Below are 11253 nucleotides of genomic sequence, written 5' to 3'. Positions count from 1 at the left end.
GGCCTGTTAATTCATGCTTCATTTAAGATTCTGGAATAAAAGAACAAGAGAAGCATCACATTCTTATCAGTTACATCCGTTTGCATTGATCTGCATGAACCCACTTCTCCATATCCCTCATTTTCATGCACTTGGCCCCTTTCTTGTTGTCCACCCGTTTGACCTTTACAACCTGATCACTCAATCTTACTGTTACCAGGAATGGGCCCATCCAATTGGCATCCCATGAAGACTTAGGCACAAAGTTCTTTACCATCACCCTGTCTCCTACTTCTAGTTTAATTGGTGGCCTGCCAGGTCCCTCTTTTGCCTTTGGAGCCATATTGCTGGCCGCAAAGTATAGATATTTTTGCACCTGGTCTTGCAACTGTGCAAGGAATTTTTCCTTTTCAGCACTGTCCCTCATTGGTGTACTAAGCTTTGGGTCTGCAGGGTGGCACAGGTTCATAATTCTACCCGTCATTAATTGATATGGGGTGATTAAAGTGCCTCTTGCCTCTGTACCCCGTATTGCCATTAGAATTGTGGGTAAATGACACAACCAGTTATTTCCAGATTGTAGTACCATTTTTTTAAGTCTTTCCTTTAGGATTCTGTTCATTCTTTCTACCATTCCTGACGATTGGGGATGATATGGTACGTGAAATTTCTGCTCAACATTTAACATCTCACACATGCCTGTCATGATCTTTCCTGTGAAGTGTGTGCCTCTGTCTGACTCTATGGTCTTAGGGAATCCCCATCTTGAGATGACTTCCCTCCATAGGGCTTTTGCTGTTGCTATTGCAGTGTCTTTACTCATGGTAAGGCTTCCACCCATTTAGAAAACACATCAATCACCACTAGCAAGTAACGGTACTCTCCAGGAGCGCTGGAAAAAAGTCAATTTGTAGCCGTTCCCATGGTCCTTCTGCCAACGGTATCCTGGATAGCACAGGCCTTTGTCCTTTTGGCCTTGGATTCATTTGCGCACGGATTAAACATTTTTGTATAACCCTCACAACAGTGTATTTCACGTTTTCCCACCAATATTTTGTTTGAATAAACTTTAAAGTACCCTCAGTGCCCATATGCCCTGTCAGCCTATGGTTCTCTTTGGCAATGTCCTTTTGATACTGACAAGGTACCACAAATCTAGGGCCGTCTGGGGTTTCTCTGAGCAACAAATCATCCTGGATACTGTAATATTGGGGTTTATGTGCTGTCTTTTCCCTAATGGAGCATTTGATTTGCTGTAAATTAGAGTCTTTATCCTGCTCTGCTGCTAAGCACGGTGTTGGTGCTTTAGCCACAGGCTGACATTCAAGCTTAAGATCCATTTTGTCTCTGTCCTCACTGTCATGTTCATCCCAGGCCTGTCTTCCCTCAATATCATAGGGAGTCCACCTGGTCCCCATGACAGCTGCCTCTTTGGCTAGTTTGTCTACCTCATTGTTGCCAACCGCAATTTCATCAATGCCCTTCTGATGTGCCTTCACCTTTATTATTGCTACTCTTTGTGGTTCCAAACAGGCTTTGTCCCAAATGCCCTTCAACACTGAACCATGTGCAAGTGTCTTCCCTGATGCATCACTAAATCCTCTTGTATGCCACAAAGGCATGTACTCAGTTAGTGATCTAGTAACATAGGCACTGTCGGAAAAGATAGCAACTGGGCCTGACTGAAAGTTAAAAATGGCTTTTCTTACCGCTTCCATTTCTGCTCTTTGAGCGGAGAAATTTCTTGGGCACTTAATGAGAATTCGTTCATTGGTTTGTGGATACCACATGGCGTACCCTGTGTGAAACTGTCCCTCTTCCCAATACCTAGATCCATCCACCCACATTTTCAGATCTGCCTTTCCTGCTGTCAATTTGAATACTTCCTGTGTCTTAGTCCTATGCACCTCTCCACAATCATGTTTCTCACCTTCGTATTGCATCAGTTGTGGCAGCACATAGGTGGTACAGTGTTCTACAGTGATGTTTCTTGGTGTCAGATCTACCAGCCATCTGGCTACCCTTTGAGATGACACTCCACTGAGTGTCTGCTCCAAGAGCATCTTGATGGGAGTGTGAGGTGTTTGTATGATGATCTTGGCAAACCCCACTATGTGTTCTGTAGCTATCACTGCCCAGTGTACTGCAAAAAGATTTCTGACACAGTCCTCAAATCCTATTTCCACAGGACTCAATAACCTTGATGGGTATCCAACAGGAACCCATTTTCCTTGCCTCTCCTGCAGCAACACAGCCGTAATTGCTATTTTGGAGGCATTTACCTGCATTGCAAAGGGTAAATCTGGGTTTGGATTGCTTAGAGCAGGTGCCTGAGTGAGGCTGATCTTCAGTCTAACAAACACTCCCTCATGCTCTTGCATCCACTCAAGGGGGTCTGCTTCCCGTGCCTCTCCTTTCAGGAGTTCATAGAGCAGCTTAGCTTTCTCAGCAAATCCCTCTATGAAGTCCCTACAAAATCCAACCATCCCTAAAAACTGCCTAAGGGCTGTTTTTGTGTTTGGCCTCAGCAACTTCTGTATAGTTTCACACTTGTTAGGGTCAGGAATCCTCCCTCCTTTTGAAACTATGACTCCCAAAAATGTCACCGATTCCTTCATTAACTGGGCCTTCATAGGATTTAGCTTAAGGCCTGCTTCTTCAAGAAGTCTCAACAACTCATTTAGTAACACGTAGTGTTCATCCTTGTTGTCAGTTTGGAGCAATATGTCATCCACATATTGCACAATACAGTCAGGCTCTGAAAATGACAACAATATTCCAACCATGCATTTATGGAAGTATGTTGAACTGGATTTGAAACCCTGTGGCAACCGACAAAATGTGTATTGTTTCCCTTGAAATGTAAATGAAAATTTGTATTGGCAATCAGGATGAATAGGAATTGAAAAACACCCATTTGAGATGTCTATTGATGAGTACACCATGGAAGATGGCTTAAGTGTTGTCATCATGTCGGGCATTTTGGCGACAACATTTGTAACGGGAGGGGTACACTTGTTTAATGCCCTGTAGTCTAGCGTAGGGCGCCACCCATTTGGTTTCCGAACGGGCCATAAAGGCGCATTGTTTGTAGACTGGCATTCCCTAATTAAATTTTGGACCAGCAATTCCTCAATTGTGTTTTTGATATATGGAATTGACTCAGGTGGTATCTTGTATTGCCTCTGGGGAGGGGGATCTGGGCCTTCTACCATCACCATCATATTTGATACTTTGCCACACTGAGTTTTTGATGTTGCCCACACTTTGTTATGTTGCCACAAGATATCAGCCAATCGTTTATCCTCTGTTTTTAACAATGCAGCAGGGTCTAGAGATTCTGCACCCTTGATCGCAGCAATTCCATTGTTATCAGTAACCATTTTAAGGCAGCCTTTATATCGTGATCCTTTCCACAACATCCAGTTACACAGATCAACAATGAGCCCATGTTCCCTCATTACATCTGATCCAATGATAGTACCCTCATGTGTTGGAGACAAGTATAAACTATGCTCCACACCTAGGTTTCCCATGTTTATAGCTACTGGTACAGATTGCCTAGAAGGTACCAATTGTCCCCCAAGCCTCTTAGAAAAATACTTTTACCTCTAGGATTCATGGTCAAATCCAAATTCGTCAAACTTACCGCTGCCCCCGTATCCATTAAAATATTTGTACGATGGCCCCCTACCGCACCCTGGATACGTGGTCTACCGCCTTTGTCCCTATCTAGCTGGCACACAAGGGACAATACAGGGGCCTGACATCCCTATTGTTTTACATAAGGATTTGTTGGTGGTGGGGCCTTAAATTCCTCTGGCAACTCCGCTATTGCTTTTCCTATCCTCCTGATTTCTTTCAAAAGTGGACCATACAATGTAGCTTCAGGAGGCTGAGATACTCCATCAGCTGCATTATTTAATCCTTGCTTTTGCTGCTGTTTCCTTGGAAAAAAAGCTCTGTCATTGTTGCCTTTCCTACTACTTCTGCATTCTCTCATAGTATTACCTGTATTTCCACATTTGTAGCACTTCCTCATAAATCTTACTTTGCCTTCATTCTTAACTATTTCTGATATTCTCTTCTGAGGTTTGTTGTCATTACAAGTCTCCTGAATCCAGTCCTTTAAAATATTTCGAAAGGCTTGATAGGAATTTGCGTTCCTTAAGGCAACCTTTGTTGGGTAGTCAACAAATGTGCATTTATTAGCCATTGAATAAAGAAAACTGCTGTCATCAGGAGGCATGTCAGGACAGTTATATGTAGCACGAAATAGGGTCAAATACTCACTACAGAAAATGATTGGGTCATCCCCTCTCCTTAATTTTGCATTCTCTAGGGCATTGGTACCTCTAGTATCTCTTCCCCCCATTTCTCTCTGCAACTCTTTCAGCCTATCACTTGCATTTCCCCAGTTGGAATTGAGTTCCGCAGATAATCCTTTGTGAGTGCCCACAGGAGGCTGTAACTTTTTACAAAGCTGAGATGGGAGCCATACCCTAAACAAGGCACATGCATCCCTATTGTTGAGATTATACTGCGTAACTACAGCTTCCAGCCTGTTGGAAAGATTAATGGGTGAAGCACTTGTATCAAATTTCCCCAATATTTGGCATAGGTTTGTTTTATCCTGTATAGAGAGTGTTGTGGATTGGATACGATTGCTACCATGAATATGCAAACTATCTCTTCTTTGTCTGCTTCCATCTGACACAGGAGTAAATAGAGAGGAACTATGATCTGGGGTTGATTGTGGCCCATCTGCAGTGCAAATAGGCTGCTCCCCCCCCCCCCCCCCCATTTACGATCTTTTTCCTCCTGCTCAGGGGAACTGTACACCTGTGTTTGATCACCACACAATGATTATTAGCACTTTCCTGTGATCTCAAGGTCATATTGTAATGTTGTTTATTAACATCATGCAATCGATCTTTAAGTACAACATCATCATTCCTTTCTTCTTTCTCTTCTAAAGATGCAATTTGCAGATCTCTAAGTCTACATCTTTCCCCATACTCCTCCATTTCATCCTCCAAATCACAATTCTGTTGAACCAGCCTATCCACTTCATCTCTGAGATCTTCACACTCACAACCATCATTTTCAGCGCTATCAATAGCCACAGTGATTCCCTGTTCAACTCTATCCAGCTCACCCCTTAACTGAGCCTTTTCAGAGTACCACTGCAATTCCTTTTGCTCTGCAATCTCTTTCATTTTCATTAGCATGCACAACATATTAGCCAATTTCTCTTTCTTTGCTTTCTTATTCGACTTTCTATGTTTGCTATTTGCATTCTGCTCATCACATTGCTTTATCATATCATTAAACTGATGTGTTAAAACATCGTTTGTACAAATCTTAAAACTAGCAGATGCATGTTTTTCAACAAATTTATTGACAATTTTCATTTTACTTACTACTACAGACAACAGAAACAAATACCACTAACTTACTACAGTCAGTAAATGACAATTCACAAAGTAAAATAAATATATCACAAATGTATTGCAACTAGTAAATACTAATTCATTACAAAACAAACAACACCAGGGACACAGATTTCATAAAATCCTCCCTATGGTAATCACACTCCAAAACCACTATCAGAGTCTCGTGATTTACCTATCCTTGACTGACCGTATCTCATATACCTGATCAACTACAGATCCAAGATCCAAACCAAGAGTGATCTCCTATTGAAGCATAAGGCTACTTCCCCTTAACATGAGGTTCAGAGAGTTTACTCTCCCTCACTTTCTTCGCAGAGATGTCTGTTTTTTTCCTTTAGATCCTATGAGGACTCCAGTCAGCAGGGTACTAACCCTAATTCGCCGGCAACACTTAACAATTCAACAAATACACAGGCCTGAACTTCATAGATTTTTACTAACATACATAACATAACATTGCATATATACAATTCAAGTAAAGGATCTCCTACTCACCAATTAACCCCTTAGTGACCAAGCACATTTCATTTTAAGAGCTCGAACTTTTTCAATTTTTCATAATTTTACTTGTAGGAGGTCTTATTTTTTGCAAGACAAGTTATAGTTTTTAATACACCATTTTAAGTACATGTAATGATTGATTAAAGCCAGCCGTTTAGCTAAAAAAAAACTTTGTTTACGTCAGTAAAAAAACGTATGGGTGGTCACTAAGGGGTTAAACGCGTCCGTTTTACTGATGCAGTATAACTTCGAACTTCAGGTTGATGTCTCAGGTGTTCCTTAGAATTCACGAACCAGCGTGCTACTTGTCCACCAATGACACCTCCCCTTGTTCTGTCTTTCTTTGCAAAGGTTTTGGTCCGGTCTCAATGCAGGATATTCCTTGATCTTTCAATAACTGAATAAAGCAGAATCAAACATCTGGGTCCTTCGTAGAGTGCGGTTTTCCACGGTCCCGTCTGGGGTGCCAAATGTTGTATTCAAGGGTTTCTGCTGACTATCCTTGTATGTTCTTTGAAAGATGAGGAATCCGCATTTAAGCAATGGCTTATTTAATTAATAAGAGTAAAATAAAAGGTTACAAGATAAATGGATAACAGAGTATAAAGCAGACCTTCCTTCAATGTCCTATACTTGAAAAGAATATAAACATCACTAATAAAATCCTAGTACTAGCTTACCAATAATCAATACAAGAATATATAGCTATCTAACTATATAACTAACTACAATTGATCTAGTGTATATATATATCAAATCGAACCACATTCACACCCACAATTCCACCTTTTACTCCAGTATCTTCCAGCCTCCTTCATTACCATTCATCCAATGAACTTGCAGTAATCTGATCTGAGTCCACTCCTTCATATTGATGCAGTAACTGCCACCTTCCTGCGGATGGCGCTGGTGTCCTTGTAGTTTGCCTTGGGCCTGAGGCATGGCACATTGTTTCAGCTATGTCAACAGCTGTCCATCCAAACTTCCTTGAGAATCAGTCCTTTAAGGGCCGACAGGATGCCTACACCATTACAAATGTGCAGTCCAGGGGCTGGTTTCAAGTCATCAGGACAGGGGAGACAGGAACCCCATCTCATTTCCATTCTTATCAGTCAGATGTCAAGCTTATTCACATTGCTATTGTTGCAGCTTTTACGACAAGAAATAGCAAACTGTTCAGTCTTATCCAGATGTTGTTTACGACAGGATGAAAACAAGATGTTCAGGCTTATTCATATGTTAGGCCTATTGACATTGCTATTTACACCAGGGTGACAGTAGTCCATTGAAACATAGAAACATAGAATGTGTCGGCAGATAAGAACCATTTGGCCCATCTAGTCTGCCCAATATACTAAATACTATGGATAGCCCCTGGCCCTATCTTATATGAAGGATGGCCTTATTCCTATCCCATGCATGCTTAAACTCCTCCACTGTATTTGCAGCTACCACTTCTGCAGGAAGGCTATTCCATGCATCCACTACTCTCTCAGTAAAGTAATACTTCCTTATATTACTTTTAAACCTTTGCCCCTCTAATTTAAAACTATGTCCTCTTGTAGCAGTTTTTCTTCTTTTAAATATTCTTTCCTCTTTTACCTTGTTGATTCCCTTTATGTATTTAAAAGTTTCTATCATATCCCCTCTGTCTCGTCTTTCTTCCAAGCTATACATGTTAAGGTCCTTTAATCTTTCCTGGTAAGTTTTATCCTGCAATCCATGTACCAGTTTAGTAGCTCTTCTCTGAACTCTCTCCAAAGTATCAATATCCTTCTGGAGATATCCAGTACTGAGCACAATACTCCAAATGAGGTCTCACTAGTGCTCTGTAGAGCGGCATGAGCACCTCCCTCTTTCTACTGGTAATTCCTCTTGCTATACACCCAAGCATTCTGCTAGCATTTCCTGCTGCTCCCCCACCAACACATCCAAGTCCATCAAAGTGTATCATCTTGTATCAAACTTATGTTGACTTCCAACACGGACCCATTCACTTCAATGGGGCCGCAAAAGATGCGGATGGCACTCCGTGTGCTGTCCGCATCCTTTGCTCCGTTCCGTGGCCCCGAAAAAAAATATAACATGTCCTATTCTTGCCCGCGCTTTGCGGACAATAATAGGTAGTTGTAACGGATCTCCTGGCACCCCGACTGGGTACCTCCGTTGATAGATGCTCCTAGTGCTTTCCGAGGACTCCAAGCACTCCACTTGACACCGTACGCACTGCAGACCCAACGAACCGCCGAAGCTTGGTTGAGGTCTCACCGTCTACTACCCACCCTGGACCTACGACAAGGCTCCAGTGGGTGAACCTCTCCTAAAACCAGAGAGCAGGAACAGCTCTTAAAAGAGCTAGTAGTTATAGCCAGGGGAGTATAGCCAATCTCCCAGCGTATAGCAATCCCCCAGTTTCGATCAGTTACCCAAACACCAGCCTCAACATGATGAAGGATAAAACAGGAACACTTTATTGAGGGCTACCCGCCCGTATTTATGCAGGTCCCCATCTGGTGGACACGCCCCTAGGGGACCAGAAGGAAGACTGTGACACAGGACAGATACGTAGCAACTCAGGATACACAGACACAACACATCCCCACAATGCATCATGGTTTCCTCCTCTCTGCCCTGGAGACACCCGAGGAGCAATTCAATTATCTCTCAGGACAAAGGGAAATCGCCAATACACATGTGGAGACAACAGGACAGAAATCACCACCCAAACACACAATGTCACACCCCCACAGCAAACACAGACATTTAACATATCCCCAGATAGCTCAAGTCTGAGTGCATATCATTAGGTGAATGGCACTCAGAATACAGGAATACAATAAAATTAGCTATCTGGGTACCCTCACATAACAAAATACAATTTCAAAGACAGATTTAAGCTGTGCGGCCGGTCTGTCTTCTCCTTTAAAGTTAGTATGGGCCATAATCCTGAGGCAAGAGGCTGGTAAACAGGCCTCTCCAAAACCCAGTGGCGATGTTGGTTTCGCCACAGTAGTTATATGTAAAGGCTGTCCATGCCATGTTTTGCGGATCCGCGATTTGCGGACCGCAAAACACACCATGGTTGTGTGCATGCGGCCTTAGCCTGGTCCTATCTTTAGCAGAAGTCTGATCAGGCTTAGATATACCATGGCAAGCCGGATGCCTGTGAAGGCGTCCAATTGCCATGGCAACCATCGGGGCTGACACAGCAGCACAGTGCCCGATGAAGGAGGGAGCTCCCTCCCTGTTAACCCCTTCCATACAGCGGTCCCTACGGACCGCGGGATGGAAGGGGTTGATGGCCGACATCAGTGTCAGCATGGGGGCATGGGATTCCGCTTGGCCATCCTGAAATTGAAACGGGGGGGGGGGGGGTCGGCACAGTTATACACAGCAGCGCAGCCCCGATCTCCTCACCATTCACTGAGAAGATCCAGGATGCGCTGCTGAATGCTGCGATTGGTCACTCAGATCTGAGTGACCAATCACATCGATCACAAAGCCCAGACAGCTCCCCTCCTCCTTTGCTGATTTTCCACCATTCTCTCCCCCTACGGCCACACTGCATACAGAGCATGCACGGCTCTGTATCAGACGGCTGTGAAAAAAGAAGAAACACGCATGCGCGCAGCGTGCACGCTCTCGTACAAAAGATCCGGCTGCCTGGGTGAAAATTAAGTGCGGTCTGCGCAAGCACGGCCCATAGATGCGGCCGTGGAGCGGTGGCCGTATCTATGGGTTGCCAAGTGTAAACAATGGGGTAGAAGGGAAGGCAATTTATCTAAATAGGTGCATTATAAATAATAGAAGCTATTTAGGAAAATGAAATATGGCACCAGTGTAAACGTTTGAAACATGATCATCAAGATGGGAATACCCCTTTAAATATTTTGTTTTTCAGTTTAACTCATGGATGGCATTGTGTCTCAGGGCTCTTTTGATCACTGAAAACAATATCGGACACCTGTGATAATTAGATTTGCAGGTGAGCCCAATTTAAAAGGTTTCTGTCATGAGAAAAATTAGCGATGTGCTAAAGTCAGCAGTACATAACAGTATGATTTATTACTCCCTGCCTGCCACCGTTCCCTCAAAATAAAGACTTTTATCATATGCTAATGAGCCTCTAGGTGCTAGTAAAGTATTGCTGCAGCACCTAGAGGCTCCGTCTTCTCACCCTTTGGCACGCCCATGTACAGTTCATTGACGTCCGAGTTCTCCTCAGTGTCCCATAAATCCTGTGCCTGCGCCGTCCAGTTTACTATTCGGTGCAGGCGCAGGAGCGGCTTTACGAATGGTGAGGCCAGAACAAGTACAGTCGATAGTAGATTGAGTGGCTGACAGTGCCTCCAGTTCCTTCACATTGTCTCCCACCCAGTCTCCTGCTGAAAGATCAGAGTTAGCACCTGCAGCCCATGGACATTAGTCTTTCAACTCACCCCCTTGCAAATCAGCCAAGCAGTCTGCTTTTTGATGACTCTACTGGCAGGGTTCCCGTGGGCCATCCACATAGCCCTGCCCCAGAAGTGGAAGAGATTGAGTGCACTGATGCCCAACCACTTATGTTTCAGGATGAGTACATGGAAAGACCACCGCAGCACGTCTCTGATGATGACGAAACACAGGAGCCAACTGCTGCGGCTTTCTGATGTGTGCAGACCGACAAGGAGGGCAGGGGTAAAGAGTGGGTGGAGGATGGTGTAGAGGATGATGAGGTACTAGATCCCACATGGAATCAAGGTCATGCGAGTGACGTGTGCAGTTTGGAGGAAGAAGCGGTGGTCGCACAGAGGCACCAGCACAGCAAAAGAGGGAGCAGGGTGCAAAAGCGTCTGCTACATTCTTGGGAGACATTTTACCATTTTTGCCGTGAATAAACCCCTGCTCTGCATAGGCGATAGGAACCAAAATTTCTAAAAATCGTCTGTTACATTCTTGGGTGACATTTTACCATTTTTGCCGTATACAAACCCCTGCTCTGCAATGGTGACAGGGACCTAAATTTAAAAAATTTGTCTGTTACATTGATTGTTGACATTAACCCATTTTTGCCGGTGAAAAATCCCTGATCTGCATTGCTGACAGGGAACTAAATTTAGTAAAAACGTCTGTTACTGATCGTAAGATGCGCACAAGATGAGTACAAGAGCACGCTGGTAGACGCGCTGCTGATGGTATTCCCACCTGACAGCGGGGGCACAGTGGAAGCACAAGGCGAAGGCAGAGGACGAGGAAGAAGTCGCCAACGCAGCTGGGGCACCGCCAGCACCTGAGAAGGCAGGGTTAGCATGGCCGAAATGTGGAAAAGCTTTGTCAG

At 43.9% G+C, this 11253-nt stretch overlaps 1 protein-coding gene across 1 annotated transcript; it reads right to left on the bottom strand.

The window, feature by feature from the left end:
- Positions 1 to 3751: 3751 nt before the first annotated feature.
- Positions 3752 to 5393, bottom strand: LOC120993506 (posterior protein-like). Its single transcript, XM_040422001.1, has 2 exons — positions 4836 to 5393; positions 3752 to 4759 (listed from the first exon to the last, which is right to left on the bottom strand). The coding sequence occupies exons 1-2, from the start codon at positions 5391 to 5393 to the stop codon at positions 3752 to 3754; spliced, it is 1566 nt and encodes a 521-aa protein (XP_040277935.1).
- Positions 5394 to 11253: the final 5860 nt, after the last annotated feature.

The sequence above is a fragment of the Bufo bufo genome, chromosome 3, assembly GCF_905171765.1.
Source record: "Bufo bufo chromosome 3, aBufBuf1.1, whole genome shotgun sequence".
NCBI lineage: Eukaryota > Metazoa > Chordata > Amphibia > Anura > Bufonidae > Bufo > Bufo bufo.
The sequence above is the reverse complement of the archived record's forward strand: the minus strand, read 5'-3'. Positions and strand labels throughout refer to the sequence as shown.